This window comes from Dipodomys merriami, unplaced genomic scaffold (genome assembly GCF_024711535.1).
Source record: "Dipodomys merriami isolate MVZ:Mamm:240054 unplaced genomic scaffold, mDipMer1.0.p SCAF_7, whole genome shotgun sequence".
In the NCBI taxonomy this organism is placed as follows: Eukaryota; Metazoa; Chordata; class Mammalia; order Rodentia; family Heteromyidae; genus Dipodomys; species Dipodomys merriami.
The window spans coordinates 34,602,446-34,623,734 of NW_027206290.1; the positions used below are offsets into that span (position 1 = coordinate 34,602,446).

At 36.0% G+C, this 21,289-nt stretch overlaps 1 protein-coding gene across 2 annotated transcripts in view; it reads right to left on the reverse strand.

Annotated features, from left to right (window-relative positions):
• Positions 1-5,481: 5,481 nt before the first annotated feature.
• St7l (suppression of tumorigenicity 7 like) overlaps positions 5,482-21,289 on the reverse strand; it is a 59,905-nt gene continuing 44,097 nt past the window's right edge. For both annotated transcript variants that reach the window (XM_070006309.1, XM_070006308.1), the window contains exons 12-14: positions 18,338-18,488; positions 14,764-14,856; positions 5,482-5,777 (exon numbers count right to left, since the gene is read on the reverse strand). In XM_070006309.1, the coding sequence (XP_069862410.1) occupies positions 5,599-5,777; positions 14,764-14,856; positions 18,338-18,488 (423 nt within the window). In that variant the 3' untranslated portion in view covers positions 5,482-5,598. The remainder of the gene's footprint in view (positions 5,778-14,763; positions 14,857-18,337; positions 18,489-21,289) is intronic.

Sequence of the window (21,289 nt, forward strand, 5' to 3'; positions counted from 1 at the left end):
GAAAGACTAGACTGGCAGGCTACCCAAATAAAGAACTTAAAGGCACTAATTTAAACATTTAAAAATTTTGACCTATATACAATAGATTAATTTTATTATCTCTGCAGTTTCTGAGGAACACCTCAGATGCATTATTGGAAATAGCATGATTACAGAACAATGTTTTTCAAGAACATAAGGTTAGTAACAATTCAAAAATACTAATATATGTATATATGTACATATATACACTTATGTACATACATGTATTAGTATATATTAGTCCTTAAGAACTAAAAAGTCTCACAGCTTTGAATATATAACCCATTTTCAAACTAAAGAAACTTACTTTGTCAGTTTAATTTCTGAATGTGGCCCTGTGAATGAAACAAAGAAGTATGCAACTACCATAGGTTTTTTTTTTTTTTAATCAATAATAAAGTCAAATGGAGACCATATATACATCTTTCACCTATAAGCAGCATTACTAACATGCAGCATATATTACTACTGTAAAACTAAGACCGTATAAAAAAATGGCCTAGTTCTGGGGTGATTCATGCCTGTAGTCCTAGCTCAAGAGGGTGAGATCTGAGGTTGTAGTTCAGAGCCAGCTAGAGCAGAAAAATCCATGAGTCTTTATCTCCAATCAACCAGCAAAATGCTGGGTTGGCGGCTTGGCTCAAGTGATAGAAGATAGCCATACGCAAAACAAAACAAAACAAAACAAAAGGCCCTGAGTTAAGCCCTGGTACTAGCATTAAAAAAGTCATATATCTTTTCTATATGGTATATATCAATATATAGTTATAATTATCTACCAACTCCCCTAGTTCTTAAAATCATCTTTGACTCTGAAACAAAAGTAATGAGAGTACTGGACAAACCTTCCTGAAAGCTTTGGTCACTATTCATTAAAAAATATTTGGCATTTATAGTTGCTTATTATTTTTATAAATGTAATTTAGGAAGAAAAATTTTAATTATTTTTAAGAAGGGCCTGAAGAAACCTAGTGAAATGTTCTGTGGAGAAGTCTTTTGTTAGTGTAACTTCTGACCTTCTATATCTCTGGAAATCATGCAACTTGGCTAATGTAGTCCTTAAAGAATTAATCAAGCAGATTGTAAGGCCCTAGTTACAGTGGAGCCAGCCAATTATGAGTTGCTCAGAAATTCATCATTGGCATGTCCAACTACATTTTCCCACATGAAGATTAGCAAAAATATGTGGAAACAAGGTCCATTCCCACCCCAGCACAGCTACAATATGTATCCAGTGAAAATAGACAAAGTTTTGTCTTAGTAAAACAGCAATTTATTTGAGACTCTTTTGAGTTTAATACTTTTTTCTGTCAACATCACAAAGACTGCCCAATTTAGCTAACACCCAACTAGAAACTTCTACATTCAAATACATTTCTTAATTCAAAGCACTAAAAGCACATGCCACAGCCTGATCTTATCAGTAAGTTAATAAAATCCCCTAAGACCATCTTTAAGCCTTTTCATTTTTGTGATGGCACCTTCCAAAGCCTTTTCTGCAAAGTAAATAAATAAATAAATAAATAAATGAACTGAAAAGGGCCAGAGTAGATGAAGATTGGTTCTCTAAGGAGAAGGCAGTGCTGCTTTTAAATAAAGACGCTCCTTTCAGATAAGCAGAATCAGATTCCACTTCATTTGGCTTCCTGGCTACCCTTACTGTGAACTCTCATACTTAACCCAGTAGGCTTCAAAGCAGGTGAGAAAATGACCTACCACTTAAAAGCAATTTTTCCTTTTTCAAGAATTCTGGCCTTGGAGAATATCAGCTCTGATATCAACACATTCCACATCTCCAGGGATTTATGCAATTTTTTCATTACTCTATGTCTAATGTCAGACAAGGTTTTCATATTGGCCAGGAGAAAAATCAGGAGGAAAAAAACTTAACTTGCTGGGAATGAAGTCTTATTCCACATAGCCTTATACCATGCCAAAAAAAAAAAAAAGGCATTAAACTTAATTAACTATCCTAGTTCATTCCCTTCCACTTACCTAAATTTGATTCACAGTAAGATTTTTAAAGAATCTTTAGCTTCAATCAAATGGCATCATTAAAAACCAATTTTTATAAGACATTTTTGCCATTCAATAAAGCAGTTTTATAAATGCAATGCATCTTGATCAGTGTCACCCCCTTCAACATTCTCACCCATGCTTCCAAACCCCTACCCCTCTATCACTCTTCTTAATTTTGTAGGATATACATTCAATTTTTAAACTGCACCCCCCTTCTTCAGTCATCTACTCCCTCCTCTTGATATAACAAGCACATTTAGAAAAATTTGCCAGGTGCTAGTGGCTCACGCCTGTCATCCTAGCTACTCAGGAGCTGAGATCTGAGGATCTCAGTTCAAAGCCAGCCTGGACAAGGAAAGTCTGTGAGACTCTTATCTCCAATTAACCATCAGAAAACTGGAAGTGGCTCTGTGGCTTAAGTTGTAGAGTGCTAGTCTTGAGCTGAAGAGCTCGGGGACAGTATCCAGGCCCAGACTGACAAAAATAAAAATATTAATAAAAAATAAAAAATTAATTTGCTCTAGCATGTAAGCTACTATAAAAGATATAAGATGAGAAAGACACAATGGTAACAAGAAATTCAGCTGTGGTGGTATGGTCCTGTTACTCTGAAGGCTGAGGTGTGAGGATATCCTCACACTTAACCTCCACGATCACTTGCTTACATGCACAAGGTCCTGGGTTTGATCCCCAGCACAAGAAAGTTTGAGCCAATGAGTTGAGACCAGCCTGGGCAATACAATATCTCAAAAACAAGCAAACAAACAAAGCAAATAACAGATAAAAGAGGAAAAGAAATAATTAGGGTATTTTCTTAAATGACTTTGCTTTACTAAATAGAAGAACAAACATATCTCAATTAGACTTCAGCAATTTCTACTTTATTTGGTCATCATATATTACTGGACTTAATTGAAAATGGCTGGTATATAGCTCAAGAATGCACTGAGTTCAAACTCAGTTCTGAAAATGAGAGAGAGAGAGAGAGAGAGAGAGAGAGAGAGATCCCTAAAATAGGCAGTTTATGCCATATCAACAGTTCTGTTCTATAAAGCAATTTGCCAGTGTGCTATGGATTTTGACCATTTATCCTCTTTTTATGGTTCACAAACACATAATGTATCAGAGGGGCAGTACTTATAGTACTGTTTCCTGTCTCAAGTAATGATGACAGTGATAAACAGCAGCTAACACTTTTTCTTTAAACTGTGTGCACAGATGATTCTAAACACTTGGTATATTTTAAACTTATTTAACCCTCACCAAAATCTATGCAGCAATACGATTTCATATTTTACAATTCAGGATAGAGAAAGTTAGGGTATTTACCTGAAGTAAAGCAAAGCAATCTGGCCCTAGGGTTTGCTGCTGCCCGTCCCTGAACTTGGCAAGGTGGCACTGTTCAGCTTTTCTAAATTCCTTATATTGGTATGGTAGAGTTCAGCAAGGCTTTGTAAGTTTTAAATGTATGCACAGGATTACATGGGGTTCTTGTTAAACCGCAGTTTTCATTCAGGTGAAGAATGACCCTCTAATTCAAGCCTTGCTCCTCGTCTGTCAAGGATGTATGTGTTGTGTTTACAAAGTGAAGACCACTCATACTACAATCATTTCTAATAACTCTTACATGGAATCTGCTTTTATAATTGCTGCATATTATTATTGATTTGCAGGTACTATCAGTAAAATACTTACCTTTTAGGAATTTTAAAATATAGATATAAAGCCAAAGGGATAAATTGTGCCTGTAAAAGTTCATTGTCAGTGATATTTTAATATCATATATCATCAATTATACAAAAAGTGAATAAATGTTTATTGTTCATTAATCAGAATCACAGTATATCAATTTAATCTGAAAAGGAAGAATATTCTGTAAAATATGTAATTTTTCATTCTCAAGAGTCTCCTATAGGAGTGCTAAGGAACTTAGGTCATCTCAAAGGCTTTTCAGTGCCATTAGTGACTTCTCTGGTAAATGCAATGGCTATGTACTGACATTGGTGGACAGAGCATATATTGAGTACATAACCACATTAAGTTAGCCAGTACTCAAAGAAATACACAACTAATAGCTGCTACACATCCATTCCAGATTCTAGATCTCTCTCTTTGCTCTATTTCTTTTCCTTCCCATTCTACTACCTTGAGAAAAATCCAAGAGTCACCTCACTCATTTGTTTGTTCATATCTTTTAAATACACAGTTGTACATTTTCCTTAGCTGTTAAATGGATGAAATTTTTCTCTCTCTAGTCCATTTTTTCCCTATACAGTGACGGCATTTCACTGAGATATACATTTACTTTGCAGTCAGTAGTACTGCAGGTAACAGAATTGTGATATAGTCTCTAAGTTTCCTTTTCATACTAAAACAAAGTAGAATAGTCAGTTTCCAATCCAAGTGTCTATACTCCATGAACAACATTGAGAAGTCATTCTTCTTGAATCCTGACCCAGAATCAAATGTATATTCAGACTCTTAGGCCTACAGCTAGTGGTAACTTAACACATTATACAGTTGATCTTCAGGGAAAAAGGAAAACCAGTGCTCTTACCACTGGTGTCAGAAGAAAGCCAGCTAACTTGTAAGGCACAAAATAAACTATTCTTAAGGCAGGAAAAGAAATTGTGAGGACAACAGGGAATTAAAATGGAGACATACAGAGAAAAATATAGAAAATACATTACCAAGTAAGGACTAGTTTTTCTATGGTTCTCATTGCATAATTTCTTTTATTTGTGAATATAGTGAAGCAGCATTTTCTTTTGGGTTTTAACTCTTATTACCTGATAAAGATGTAAAGATGTACAAGAATGATGCACTTTTTAAAAAGACTTGGAGATTTAAAGGAAATATTCTTTGGTAATTTTATCTTGAATCAGTGATGTTAATTAATAAATGTATATAGAGGATAAATAGCCAGGGATACCCTCTTTCATACCAGCCCTCAAATATTTCCTGGATCAGGAAATGGGAAAGTAGTTCAAATCTAAAGGGTAAAAATGAAAATAAAGACCTGTACATGGTTCTCTGCCCCAAACTGGGAAAGGTCAATAAGAACATGCAGACATAATAACTGGGAGAATTTCTAGGTATAGAAACACATTCTGTACCCAGGGCAAATGTCTCTTCTGTCCCATCTTACCTACTTATTCTCCATTCTAGTTGCACTCTTGAATTTAAAGTTCAGCAAATCTTTACAATTATTTCATTTAAATGGAAAAATTGGAAGACTTGTTTACAAAAGGGGCATTTGTTTGAATGCCAAAGAAAACAAACTAACTTTAAAAAATGATCTGGATTGCTCTTAATGTTTATAATGAATGCTATGTTAGTCACCAAAAGTGATCTACAGAGACCAACTTTATAATGTTATAGCATTGTATTCTTTAAACTTTTAAACAACAAAAGTATAGCTCAAATCACCAAAAATTCATGTTTCACATATTTATGGTGGTAACGTTACAAATCAATTCTTGTAATTTACTATAACATATAGCTTTTACTGCTCATCTGGGTTAGCATAAACAGACCATATATGGTTTCTTGTGTGTTTTACAAATATTCTACACAAGTCCTTGAGATCATACTTACAGCTTTAGCAAAAACACCCATGATTTCTGGAAACTGGTGGGTGAGAAAGGCTATCATTGCTGTAGAAGAACACAGTCCTGCTGTAAAATGGATGAAAAAAGGAAGCTCCTTCTTTGGATAAACAGAAACATGATGAAAGGCTGAAAGGAAGAAAAGATAGGCATGAATTTTACTTCAGAAAATAATATAAATCATCTTACCATTTTCAAATTAAACATTTTTAAAAGCTATAAAGAAAAAAATTTTAAAGACAAGAACAAGAAGTCTCTGACCAACCAAGGAAAATTTTCTGGCCATTATTTATTCTAGCATTAACAACATATCTACAAAACCAGATGACTGTTTTAGGGTCTGAAAACAGGATGGCATCGTGGGAACTAGCACAGCTTACAAAGTCATGCTGAGATGGTTTTGAAAAAGAGCTTTGTCTTTTGAAAAGAGCTGTAAGTTGCTAAACCCTGTATAAGTTGCTATGGAGTTATTATAATGAACACTGGTAAGCACTTAATAAATGTGAGTTATTAGTTTTTGTCTTTTGGAAGCTTAGAGACTAGTGTAAAAAGACAGACATACCATGGGGATTTCCAGAAACATCAGTTTATAATGTTACCTAGCTGTTTTTTACTTTATTGTTTATTATTTATTTTTATATGTTCTGTGTGTGACATTTCACTGAGCACTATAAATACTGAACTAGGAAACCAAACCCATATGTAGTTACCACATCAATACGCAATTTCATTCTAATGCATATACCCAAGACCATTCAGAAAGTGTTCATATAGAATATTGTATATGACTATTCACAGCAACTATACTTGTATAACAAAAAACTGGAAACAATTTAAATGAACATCAACTGGTAAAAGCTAACCAAATCCATACAATGGAATACTATCCAGCCATAAAAAGTAATGAAATACTGTTATATGCTATAATATGAACGAACCTTTAAAATATTATGCTATGTGAAAATCAGTCACAAAAGATCCTTTATTGTTTGGTTCCACTGACATGAATTTTCCCAGACTATCAACTTGATACAGATACAACTTGATTAGGGGTTGCTTATGGGAATCCTGGGGAATGGGCCTGAGGTGTTTTGTTTTTTTTTAGACACCAAAAGTATTCTAAAATTCTATTATATACCTGTATATTATGCCTACATAACTGTAAAGAGACCAAAAGTATCAAAGAGTACATCTGTGTGTGTGTGCCTGTGTGTACGCCGGTATTGGGACTTAAATTGTTGCTGTCTGGCCCAGGTGCTGTCCCTTAGCTTTTCACTACAGTATGTCCCTTTACTCCTACTTCTGAACATAAGAGTCTGACAGACTTCCTGTCTGGGCTGCCTTGGAACTGCAAGCCTCAGATCTCAGCCTCCTGAGTAGCTAGGATTACAAGTATGAACCATCAGTGCTTCACTGCATCTTATTTTTAAAATTTATTTTTGCAGTGCTAGGGATATAACTCAATGACTTGCACATGGCTAGATAGGTGCTCTACAATGAGCTATATTTTATTTATTTATTTATTTATTTATTTATTTATTTATTTATTTATTTATTTATTTAGTGCTGGCACTGGGCTTGAACTCAGGGCCTGGATGCTGTCCTTAGCTGTTTTGCTCAAGGCTAGCATTCTACCACTTTGAACCACACCTCCACTTAAAGTTGCATACTTTTGCCAGCACTGGCAGCTCATGCCTGTAATCCTAGCTACTCAGGAGGCTAAGTTCTGAGGATTGGGGTTCGAATCCAGCCCAGGCAGAAAAGTCCTCATGAGATTTTTATCTCTAATTAACCACCAATTAACCACTCAAAAACTAGAAGTGGCACTGTGGCTTACTTGATGGAGTGCTAGCTTTGATGAGGCTCAGGGACAGTGCCCAGGCCCTGAGTTCAAGCCCCACAACCGACAAAAAAAAAGTTGCACACTTTAAATGAGTAAATTTATATTATGTAAGTTATAGCTCAATAGAATTGTTTCACATTAAAAAAGTCCCTCAGCCAAGGGATTTTATCTATAAATGAGGTCCCATATTTTACCACATTTACATACTCAAGAATTATTTTTTCTACTAATTACTTTATGGCTGATTTTATTCAAATACTTACATTTTCTTTAAATTTCTGAAATATTTTAATATACAAAGCACTTACTTGACACACAGTAGGTGCTCAATAAATTCCAGTTAAACTGAAAGCTATTCTGAGATTCCTTAGGCTAGCAAGTTGACAGCTCAGGGCTGGACACTAACCCAAGAATTCTGATGTAATATCCTGCATTTGTGAGGGATGACTAATTCAGTGGTGAACCGAGGTCAGCTATAAATTTTACTTTTTTAAACATAATGATTAACAGAGAAGGTTGCACCTAAACTTCCTTTAATAGCTACAATATTTTGGCTTATAGATATTCAGAGATTATATATCAAAAAACCAAATCCATTTTAAAAACTCCCAAAATTTTCCAGAGCCTTGAGCAGTATTTAAATGAAAAGTACAACAGAACTGATTTTTAAAACATTAGAAAATGTGTATAATATTTTGGGCTTTTCTTTTTTCTTCTTCTTTTTTTTTTTTGGCTATTCTCTTTTGGTACTAGGATCAAACCCGGATGTTACAATTGCTAGGCAAGTGATATAGATATATCCTAGCCCAACACTGGTTTTAACACCCAAAGAACTAGCAATCCCTTCTACCCTATCCCTTAGCCATGACAGGCTGACTTCTCTCGGCAAACCAAGAGAAACCAACAATGGTACTTCAGAAAGCAAGGAATAAAATAGCAAAATTAATATTATTCATTAAACTCTTTTATAATTTATAAAGTACTCATTTGATTTTTCATAACCTAACAGATATAGTATTTTATTCATTTTATAAGGTAGAAAACTTGCTATCTTTACTAATAAAAATTTTTAAAATAAGGGATTTCTATACTGTAAGAAAGACGGAATTATTCTTTTTTGGATTGCTTTGTAGATTCATTTGTCAGTCAGTGTTTGGTTAATACATCAATATAATGAATGAATGACTAGTACAGAAACATTCCCTTGGAACAAAAGTTCAAATTTCAACACTGGCTTGTAGAGAAAATTTATCAGAGGCATAAAGGATTACAATAACTATGTGAACTAGGGGAACAGTTCCAATCTGAACTTATAAAGTCCATAAGCAAATTCCAGAATTCTGTAACTCATATCAAGGCTGATGGAGAATTAAAAACAAAAAACATTAAGTACTCCTGAGTATTAGAACTCCACATTATTAAAAAATTATTCATCCTACCACAATCAGAAACAGGAAAAAAACTGCAAGGAAATATATACTACCATAAGACAAAACCTTCCAGTATGTCCCTTTACTCCTACCTCTGGAGTGTACCTTGTATGGAGCTAGAATTAACTGATTTTCAAAAAACAAAAACTAAAACAAACAAAAAACCTGTTCAGTCTTGCAGCATATAGTTCTAACATAAAAAAAACTCTCATAGTAACAAGTACATTTTCCCTTATATTAGTAATAATTTGCAAAGAAAAACATTTTAACAATATGCTTTTTTGTGCTTGTTTTAAGTCAGTCTTGCTATGCATTCCAGGCTGGCCTTAAACTCATAATCCTTTGCTTCAGCCTCCAGAGTGCTGAATTACAGGCACATGCTATCACAACCAGCATATTAATGTTCCATAATTAAATATTCATTGTTTTCAGCTGGGTGCCAGTGGCTCCTTCCTGTAATCCTAGCTACTCAGGAGGCTGAAATCTGAAGATCACAGTGCAAAGCCAGCCCAGGCAGGAAAGTCCATGAGTCTCTTATCTCCAATAAACCACTAGAAAACCAGAAGTGGCACTGTGGCTCAAGAGCAGTGGAACGCTCACCTTGAGCTGAAGAGCTGAGGGAGAGCGCCCAGGCCAAGAGTTCAAGCCCCACTATTAACAACAACAACAACAAAAAAAAGATTCATTGTTTTAAAATCTTTGCTCCTTTTAAAATGAAAAAAATTAAGAACAGTATGATTTATTTTTTTCTGCCTTAAGGTATAAGATGAAATTTCTGCCACTAATGACCTCCTAATTGCCAAAATCAATAGATTTTTCTTAGTAACTGTCTAACCTAATAGATCAGATATTCCTTCTCACTCAGAAATTTCTTCCTTCTTTTCTAGTTTCTAGGATATCTAGTTCTGGCCCTTGTTTTGTCTCTTTGACCACTCCTTCACTAAATCTTGGATTGTTTTCTTTCTATTAATACAGTAGAAATTTTATGCCCTCATAGTTCTACCTTCAGATTACTTCTTAAAGTATACAGTTTCCCTTAATGATCTCTTTCTTACCTAGGACTTCTTTTACTACCTAGAAAATGATAAGTCTATAATCTTGTTTGTGAGATGTGGAGAAAAAGATATCAGGATCCCTGGCAATTTTATTTACACAACTTGAACCTGATCTTTTTTGGCCACTGCTAACAGAATCAGGAATGGATACTAGACATTAGATATAGGAGACTTTAGAGCAATCTAGTTTTAAAGGACTGAAGCATCATTTACTCTATATTGTTTGCCTGAACTGATGGCATATAAATGTAGATCACCTGAATATGTATGCAGGGAACACCAAACTGCAAAGAGAGAAATACATAAATAAATCTGATGAACTGAAAGAAGCTTACAAGAGGTATAGGAAGGAAGATGGGGGAAGAAAAGAAAAGGAGCGATTACATAAGGCAGCCAGATACAGAGATATACAGGTAACTGGTTCCTGCAAATCCTAACCATCTAGTTTCTGACTGTAGTCCCTAAGGGGCCCAGCTATCATCGTTATAGTTGCACTTGGAACTAACTACCTTTTATGCTTAAGATGCATTGAAGTGACTGCTATTTATATCCAAAATGCCATCAACATTGAGTTCAGAGTTTGAACTCAGGCAGGGTCTTCTGTTTGATTGGCAAGCACTCTACCACTTGAGCAATTTTTCTGCTGGTTATTTTGGAGACAGAATCTCTGTAACTTTTCTGCACAGGCTGATCCTGTGGATCTCAGCCTCCTGAGTAGCTGAGATAACATGTGTGAGCTACTGGCACATAGCCAAAAGACACTTTTATATTTGTTAAATTGATTATGCAATAAAATATTTAATCATGTATATATATATATGTACATATACGTATGTGTATGCATATATGAATGAGCGATTACACAGGCAACAAGCTCAAACTTGCTCCTCTCACTGTATAAAAGATTTACCATTTTCCAAATCACCCAAGTCAGAAAGTTGACTCATCTTTATCCCTAGAGAAATCTATAGTCTATTCCATACACATTTCACTGAACACTTTGTCTTTAATTCTGTTTTTCCTGAAGCAGGGCCTCATTATACAATCCAAAGTGGCCTCAAATTCTCAATCTTCTTGCCTCAATTTACCAAGTAATGGGATTACCGGTATCTCCTACCATGCTTGGCTTTCTACGGTCTTTCTATTAACCATGAGCAGTCTAGGAGTTCAGAATAGGGCAAAAAGGAAAAAAGTAGTAATATTTAACATTCTTGTTGAGTGGGTACAGTGAATTAATGGATTTGAATAAGTCAAGCAATACTTACTGAATATTGGATTTTAAGTATTAAGGACAGTATAGAGAATCCTGGTCTTCAAACAGTTCACAATATAAAAAAATGGAGATTAAGAAGTACATCAAGGGCTGGGAAGGTGGCTCAGTGGTAGAGCGCTTGCCTTGCATGCATGAGGCCTTGGGTTCCATTCCTCAGCACCACATAAGCAAAAAGAAAAGAGCTGGAAGTGGCGCTGTGGCTCAAGTGGTAGAGCGCTAGCGTTGCTGAAGAGCTGAGGGACAGCGCCCAGGCCCAGAGTTCAGGCCCCATGACCGGATCAAAAAAAAAAAGAAGTACATCAAACACTTTGCGAGTTCTATAAAAGATGACATCAGCTATCTAGCAGATGACAAAAAATAAAAAAAGAACAACTCGCTGGGTGCTGGTGGCTCACACCTGTAATCCCAGCTACTCAGGAAGCTGAGATCTGAGGATCACGATTCAAAGCCAGCCTGGGCAGGAAAGTCCACGAGACTCTTATCTCCAATTAGCCACCAGGAAACCGGAAATGGTGCTGTGGCTCAAGTGGTAGAGTGCTTGCCTTGAGCTGAAGAGCTCAGGGACAGAGGCCAGGCCTAGAGTTCAAGCCCTACAACCGACCAAAAAAAAAAAAACCCTAGGGAGAAGAGTATCAGAATTCCTAATTTGTACAATCTCTCCTAAGTTTTCATTTACCTTAACTTTTCAGCTCATTAAATTTGTTGATAGTGAGACTGCAACTTTACTTGCTAAGCATCTAATGGCTCAGTCTTACAAAAATTATAGTACAAATTTACATTATACAGGAAACACAGTGCTAATGTTTATGTGCTTCAGCATGATTACCTATCAGTAAAACAAATATTTACCAGTTCAAAGAGAAAAGGAATGAGTAGATAAAGCAATTGAGGCAAAATTTAGATGGCTATTTTGAAAATTTGGCTTCTTGAAAGCAAGAACTAGGTTGAATCATTCTCAGCAATCTTAACCATGCACAGTTCTTGTTCTTCTAACTTTTGACTGTTATTCAAATTACAAAGTATAGCCACTACAATTTTTCCTTTATAAACAACTCTAATAGCCAAAACAATATTTATAATAGGTCAAGAATTTGCAAAATTCCTCTTGGAATTTTAATATGGATTGTATTAAATCTATGGGTCAAATAGGCAATAACTGCCATATCAATAATACTGAGTCTTCTAATCAACTAATGTGAACTTTCCCCCCATTTATATGGATTTTCTTAAATTCTATATGCAATATCTTAGTTTTTAGTATAGTTATACTCTTGTTAATTAAATTCATTTCTTTTTTTTTTTTTTTTTTTTTTTGGGTCCGGTTGTGGGGCCTGAACTCTAGGCCTGGGCGCTGTCCCTCAGCTCTTCAGCTCAAGGCTAGCGCTCTACCACTTGAGCCACAGCGCCACTTCCGGGTTTTTTCTTTTTGCTTATGTGGTGCTGAGGAATTGAACCCAGGGCCTCAGGCATGCAAGGCAAGCGCTCTACCACTGAGCCACCTTCCCAGCCCAATTAAATTCATTTCTAAGTAATTTATTCTCTTGATGCTAAAATGGTTGGAATTATTTCCTACATTTCATTTTTGTATTGCTCATTGTTACGTATATATATAATTGATTTTCTTCTTTTTTGTAGTGGGAATCAAATCTAAGGCTTTATATATGCTAGGAAAGCATTCTACCTAAGCTATACTGACAAGCTTTATTCCTAAATATTGATTGCATATCGTATAACCAGGTTGAATTCATTTATTATTTATGAACATCTTTGTATTTCCTAATAGACATTCATGCCATCTATCAACAAAGACAGTTTTAATTCTTCCTTTCTAATATAAATGTCTTCTATTAATTCTTTCTGATTGCACTGGTTAGAATCTCCAATATGATATTGAATAAAAAGTAGTGAGACCCTGGGCTGGGAAGGTGGCTCAGTGGCAGAGCGCTTGCCTTGCATGCCTGAGGCCCTGGGTTCAATTCCTCAGCACCACATAAGCAAAAAGAAAAAAGCCGGAAGTGGCACTGTGGCTCAAGTGGTAGAGCACTAGCCTTGAGCTGAAGAGCTGAGGGACAGCGCCCAGGTCCAGAGTTCAGGCCCCACAACCGGACCCAAAAAAACCCCAAACAAACAAAAAAGTAGTGAGACCCTATATTTTGATTGGGGAAAGGCACTCAATATTCTTCTATTAAGTATGATATTAAATGTTTTTGAATACACTACCAAGTTGAAGAAGTCTCCTTCTATTTGTAATTTGAGTTTTTTTTTCTTTATCACTAATAGGTGTTAGATACTGTCAGATGCTTTATCTGCCATATATCACATTTTCAGATGTTAAACCAACTTTCTATTTCTGAGGTGAATCCCACTGGGTCATGGTACTTATGTACCATGTACCTTATCCTTTCTGAATATTGCTTGATTATGTTTGCTAATATTTTGCTGAAGATGTTTATGCTTACATTTATAAGGGCTCTTGGTTCTACAGGTTTTTTTGAGAGAATTATATCAGAGTAATACTATTTTTATCAAATTGAGTTATTTCCCTTCTCTTTTTGAGTTTGTGAAGGATTATTTTCTTTTTCATGTTTGTAATGTGGCACAGATTTGCAATCCTCACTACTCAGGAGGTTGAAGCAGGAGGCGTTTGAGTCAGAGGGCAGCCAGAGCAATAGAGTGGGATTCTAGGTTTGATCACCCCTGACACTGTCAAAACAAAAATGTTTGTAAGATGACAGCTCTTTTTTATGTCTTTAATCTTTGTGCTCTTCCATGCATTTAATAAAGGGTTTTACCCCAATAAAGTATTTGGAAATGAACTGCATTATGCAACTATATACTAGAAATGGCTAAAAAAATGTTTAAAGGTCTCAAATTTCAACCAAAGTGCTTTTAAAATTGAGAATGCTATGGAAAATGTTATAGTTAGAATATAGTATGTTCAAGTGTTTTAGGAAGTTGGTCCTCAGAGTGGTGTATTGGGAAGTAAAATCTTGAGATGAGACCTAGTGGGAGGTTTTTGAGTCACTGGGGGAGGGGGGGGTGGAAGTATGATCTTTTGAGACTCTGCTCTATCTGTCTGTCTGTCTGTCTGTCTGTCTACCTACCTACCTACCTACCTACCTACCTACCTACCTATCTATCTATCTATCTTTCTATCTATCTATCTCTATCTATCTATCTATCTATCTATCTATCTATCTATCTATCTATCTATCTATCTATCTATCTATCTATCTCTGCTTCAAGATAGCTTCAAGATAGTTTCAGTTATGACTCAGACTCATGCTCATACCATTGCCATGTGCTTTATGCAGTCATACTGTCAAGGAGCACCCCTCATTTCAAAGTCTGTGGTATGCTGTTTAAATTTGAACCTACATATAAAATGGTGAGCTAAATTGAGCTCTTCTTCATAAGGTATTTCATTATAGTGACAAGAAGATGATACATACAGAAAGCAATTTGTAAGTAATTAAACAATTAAAAGTTTGAGAAAACTGAAATATTTACTTACTAGGTAATAGCTCTCTATCAGCAGTCTCTGTGCAGCTGGGATAAGGGTAAAATAGATGTCCTTTCTCTAATGGGTATGGAATCATTCTAAAAGCTGAAGGGGGAAAAAACATGTTGATATTTAATTCTCTCATTTACCATCCCATGCTATAGATCAAAACTACGTTGGAGACTTTTTAAAATAAAAAATTCATATAAGATTTTCTTTTTAGACATTTTAGATGAAATAAAGTAAGCAAAAGAATGAATAGGTTAAGGAATAAGACTTATAAATTATCTAAAACAAAATGGAGCAGTGGATGATTCGCTAGGTCCTTCTTTGTCAGTCTCCTCAATACACTTATGGACTTCATTCCACAAGTATAAATACCACTTCTTTGGAGAATCTTCATAGAATTGTATGGCCATAAATTTGCAACCTAAAAGAGTTCTTAATGACTCCTAACTTCATGAGAGAGATTTCACCAAAGTTTTCTGTGAGTGGGGCTAAGAACTGCTAAATTATGGTCCTTTCATCAGATCCAGTTATTTGCTTAAAGTAATTCAGGAAGTCAGTGATACTATAAGGAAATAATTCAAAAAGATGCATGAATTAAGCCAGCTTCTATAATCCTAGCTACTCAGGAAGCTGAGATCTGAAGACAGCAGTTCCAAGTCAGCCAAGGTAGAAAACTCTGTGAGACTCTTATCTCCAATTAACTAGCAAAAAGCAAGAAGTGGAGGTATGGCTCAAATGGTAAAGCACCAGCCTTGAGAAGAAAAAGCTAAGTGAGAGCAGGATGCCCCAAGTCAGCTCCAGTACCATCACAGACACAGACACAGAAACATACACATATATACACACGTGCACACACACAGATGAATTATAGTGTAAATAATATATTTATTTTTAAATAATATATTTATTAAAAACCCACATGTGGCAGGTAGAATGCCAGGCATTAAGGCATATATAAAATGCATGAAGAGAGTACCTGGTTTTGAGGGACTTACAGACTACTAGAGAAGGCTGAAAAACTCAAAGACATTCAGGTCCTTAATTATATTATCTGTTTCATTATCAGTGTCAAGCACAGTGTATGACTGTTAGTAAATTGTTAACACAGAAGTTTCTAAATTCTGTTGGTTCAAGGATACATGGTGCCATTCACTTCTCAGTAATAGTAGTAGTAGTAGAAGTAGTAATATTTTGTTGCTGAGAATTGAACCCAGGGCATAATGCATGCTAAGCTTGTACTTAGCTATACCCACTGAGCTATACCTACAGCTTCAGTGTCTTTGTATTTCACTTCTAAATAATCATTTCAGCAGGGTATGATGGTGCACACTTGCAGTCTCAACTACTCAGGAAACTTAGGGAGGAAGATCACATGAACCCAGGAATTCAAGACCAGTCTAAACAACAACAACACAAACACATCTAAAAACAAAAAGTATTATTTCTTATGAATGAGATATATTTATGAGCCTGTTAAACACTAAACAACTGCTTAAACAGTGGGATCATACTTGGATACCACCATCTTCATTTTTTTTTTTTTTTTTTTTTTTTTGTCGGTCGTGGGGCTTGAACTCTGGGCCTGGGCGCTGTCCCTCAGCTCTTCAGATCAAGGCGAGCGCTCTACCACTTGAGCTACAGCGCCACTTCCGGTTTTCTGGTGGTTTATTGGAGATAGGAGTCTCGCGGTCTTTCCTGCCCGGGCTGGCTTTGAACCGCGATCCTCAGATCTCAGCCTCCTGAGTAGCTAGGATTACAAGCGTGAGCCACCAGCGCCCGGCCACCATCTTCATTTTCTATAGAAAGTACTAAACACTGTGTGGTACTTCTTTTAATCACAGTAACTCACAAACAGCTTACTGTAAAAGTATAAAAGTTACTGTTACAAACATGGAAAGAAATGGAGCCTGACATAATGCTGAAATTGTGAATTATCTGGAGATAGTTTGAGTGGTATCCGACAGATGTTAAATATTATTGTATTTCCATGAAAAATTTAGAATATAGTCAGGCGCTGGTGGCTTACATCTATAATCCTAGCTACTCAGGAGGCTGAGATCTGAGGATCATGCTTTGAAGCCAGCCAGGGCAGGAAACTCCATGAGACTTTTATCTCCAATAAACTACTCACAAATGCTGGAAGTGGTGCTGTGGTTCAAGTGGTAGAATGCTAGCCCTGAGCACAGAGAGGCTCAGGAACAGTGCCCAGGCCTAGAGTTCAAGACCCAGGACAGGCAAAAAACAAAAAAAATAGAATATTCCATGGTACTTTTGGGACTTTCTTTCAGGTTCCACAACACCTTATTGCAAAGTTTGGGAACACTTTTTTTTTTTTTTTTCTGGTCATGGGGCCTGACCTCTGGGCCTGGGTACTGTCCCTCAGCTCTTCAGCTAAAGGCTAGCGCTCTACCACTTGAGCCACAGTGCCACTTCCAGTTTTTTCTGCTTATGTGGTGCTGAGAAATTGAACCCAGGCTCTCATGCAGGGAACACTTTTAGTTAGTAACAATGAACTTAGTTTTGAAGTTTTATTAATGGTTAAGGTATGCTGTGAGTCCTGCTGATAAAATAAGCTTCTTTTTTTTTCTTTTTTTGTCACTTGTAGGGTTGAACTCTGGGCCTGAGTGCTGTCCCTGTACTCTTCAGCTCAAGGTAAACACTCTACCACTAAGCCACAGTGCCACTTCCAGTTTCCTGGTGGTTAATTGGAGATAAGAATCTCAAGGACTTCCCTGCCTGGGCTGTGATCCTCAGATCTCAGCCTCCTGAGTAACTAGGATTATACGTGTGAGCCACCGGGTGTCTGGCTTCTTCATTTTCTTAATGGTTAAGAAGCTATAAATAAGAGATTTAGAAGTTAGTTAAAAAGAGTCCAATTTACTCTCAAAGAAAACATACACATGAACCACTAATCATTAGGAAAACGCAAATCAAAATCACAATGAGACCCTACTTCATACCCAGTAAAGTGGTTATTATCAAAAATGAAAACAGAAAATAGGAAATGGTGATAAAGACACAAAGAAATTATAACTTGTGTCTATGGCTGATGGGAATGTCAAAAGTTGCAGCTACTATAGAAATCAGTATAGTGATTCCTTTAAAACTAAACATAGAATTTCACAACAGAATTCTGGAGATGGATGGTGATGATTGCACCTTAATAATGTGAATATATGCAATACTACTTAACTAAACACAAAATGGTTAAAATGGTAATGTTTATGTTTACATGTATTTTACCACAGTTTTATACATTTCAATTTTTACTTTGTACATACTTCAAAACAAAATCAGACCAATGTCTAAAGTATTTTACAAGGTTTAAGGGTGCAGCTCAGTGGTAGAACAATGAATAAGGCCTTATGTTTGATCTCCCCCCTCTACACAATCAAGCCACATTAAAAATCTTACAAGGCAAAGAATTTACATTTTCCTTTTCTTTCATTACAAATATTTAACTTAAATAGTTCTCATTCTGCTTTTCCTAAATGTGGAACTCAGAAACCTAGACAATTCATTTAAGAAGGTGGCCTGTAGTCAGATATTAGCATTACATTTGGAAAAGAATACTCACTGCCTTCCCATGTACACTGCAACAGATTAAGAGCACCTTCTATCCGTTTCCAGTGCTGAAGATGGAAGAATGCATAGGCAATTGCTTCACTGTCACCTCGTTTCAGAATGTGTTCTGGAGGTAAAATTAAACTTTTCATCTCTAGTAAATACTGTAGAAATAGCACATATACAACAGAAAAAAATTAAAAAAGTAAATAGTATTAAACTCAATTACAAAATATTCAAATACCATAAAATCAAATTGATTTTTAAAAAAACACATAAAACTAGTGGAGTTATATGAAGGTCTTTCTGAAAACTTGTATATACAATGTTACATATACAAATCCCTCAAATCAGAACATTTGTATAGGTAAAAATAAGGTGATAAATACCTGTAAGACCTTACTAAATCTGAAATGTAAACTAAAGCTGAGGAAATTAGGTAAGTACACCGAACTTATTTATTTTCCAAAAAAGAATTATACATGAACATAAAACATATTTGTGGAACAATATTGTGTGGCAGCATTTAATTATTTTGCTTTGATTCCCAATTTATGGGTAAAAAGCTTACATCTCAAAAATGTAATTAAGTTAATATTTACAGAATATAAAGCACTATTAATTACTAAAACACAGTCTGTTCTCTGAAGCTCCATAATACAATGGGAAATTACATGAATATTTCTTAATAATTATAATCAGACTGCGGTAAGTACCTTATTAGAAGTATGAACAATGTACATGGATAAGAAATTTGTACGTGTGCCAGGCCCAAGGCTTGGATTCAGGGCCTAGCTCCTTTCTCTGAGCTTTTGTACTCAAGGCTAGTGCTCTATCACTTGAGTCACAGCTCTACTCCACTTCTGGCATTGTGGTATTTGACTAGAGATAAGAATCTCATGGACTTTCCTGCCTAGGCTGACTTCAAACCACGATCCTCAGATCTCAGCCTTCTGAGATCTTCTGGATTACAGGATTATAGGTATGAGTTGCTAGCACTCAGCTAATTTTTATTTTGTTTTAAAAACAGCTTTATTGAGATATAATTCATATACCTTGGAATTTCCCATCTAAAATGGTATTTATTATGTTCAGATATGTTTATCCATCACCACAGTTTTAGAAAATTTTCATTTCCTCAGGAAGAAGTCCTGTGCCCTTTACTATCATTCTGTATTCCCTTATTTCCTCACCTTCCCTAAACAAATAATAACCTATTTTCTCTCTCTCTCTCTCTCTCTCTTTCTCTCTCTCTCTCTCTAATCTGTCTGCTCTGGGCACTTCATACAAATAGAATAGCACAATTTTGTGGTCTTCAATGTGACTTTTTTCCCATGGAGCATGTTTTCAAGGTTTATCCACATTATAGGACATTTAGGTACTCTTTTTTTGTGGTACAATCATTTCCTTGTATAGACCTATTACATTTTATTTATCCATTCATCATTTATCCATCCCTTTTACCAATCCTCCCTATGCAGTCCAGGCTAGCCTTGTGCTCACTGTGTATTTTCTAAGCTAGCCATGAACCTACAATACTTCAGTCTCATCCCCTAGAGTGGAGGAATTACAGGTATGTATTACAATCCCTATCTTAATTCAAACTATTTAAAGCTCTTCCCCCACCCCCTTGATCCAAGACTGGGACTCCAACTCCATACCTGCATCCGCTTTCACTATCTAGCACTCTACCAACTGAGCTACGCTTGCAACCCCTTATTTCAAACTCTTGAAGAAATTATTTGTCCTACTATTATCTATAACACAAGCAATGTAATCACAATTACTACACTCATCAGGTTTACATTAATAAAGGCACAAAATCAGGCACTTATGCATCATCTTTACTACTAGTCATCTTAAAACAAAGTGTTAGAATATTTTAGTTAGCTGATACTCCCTCCATAAAGACAGAGGCCAAAATGTACTTCCTATAGAACAGGTTTGAAAATTGTATTTTAAGAGAAACATTTCAGAGGTGTCTCAAAAGATACATTCTTACATTTTAAATTCTGGTATCTCAGGTTGTTATACAAACAATTAGCAAAAAGAGTTTGAGAGGGCTGGGAATGTGGCTTAGTGGTAGAGTACTTGCCTAGTGTGCATGGAGCCTTGGATTCAATTCCTAAGTACCACATACACAGAAAAAGCCAGAAGCAGAGCTGTAGCTCAAGTGGTAAGAGTGCTAGCCTTGAACAAAAGAAGCTTGGGGACAGTGCCAAGCCCTGAGTTCAAGCCCTGGGACTGGCAAAAAAAAACAAACCACCCCAAAACAAAAAAAAAGTTTGTGAAATACTTTCTACAACTGCCACAAGCAACATGGTTCCAGAAGAATCTTAAAGACAAAAAGATGTGGCTTCAAAATGTAAGCCTTATGTAATTCGTTAATATGATGTAGTCATAATATTTATACATCAAAAATATTTTTCTTCTTTATGAAATGTGCCACTCCTATTACCAAGCTTCATGCCCATCTTTAATTACTTAACTCTTAATGTTTCTGGGCCTTGTCCTCAAAGTTTAAGCAGGTAGTCTGGTTATCAATTTATTTTAGCAGATGTCACAAACTATGAGATTATTTACTAATCCAGTTTGGGGACTTAAAGGAATGCAGCAGAGGTTGTGTCCTGGTCAAGCAAAGCCCATTTGCTGCCTGGTTGGGTTTTCTCCCCTCAGTGACTTAGGCCTATATTCAGGAAGGTCATATTCTTCCTAATCCTCTCTAATCCTTGCCCAGTTTTTGGAAACACAGTAGAAGATCACTCACACCAGGCATCTGTGGGAAAATGGACTCAACTAGCTGACCTCTGACATGACTCCGTGTGCTCTTTGCAAGTGCATTGAGAGCTTCTTTGCTTCAGTAGCAGCAAAGACAATGTGGCAACCACGGTGGTATCACCACAGAAAGAGAATTTTATTTTCAGAAGAAAACTGTTTAATTCCTAAACCAGAGCCTTCCTATCCT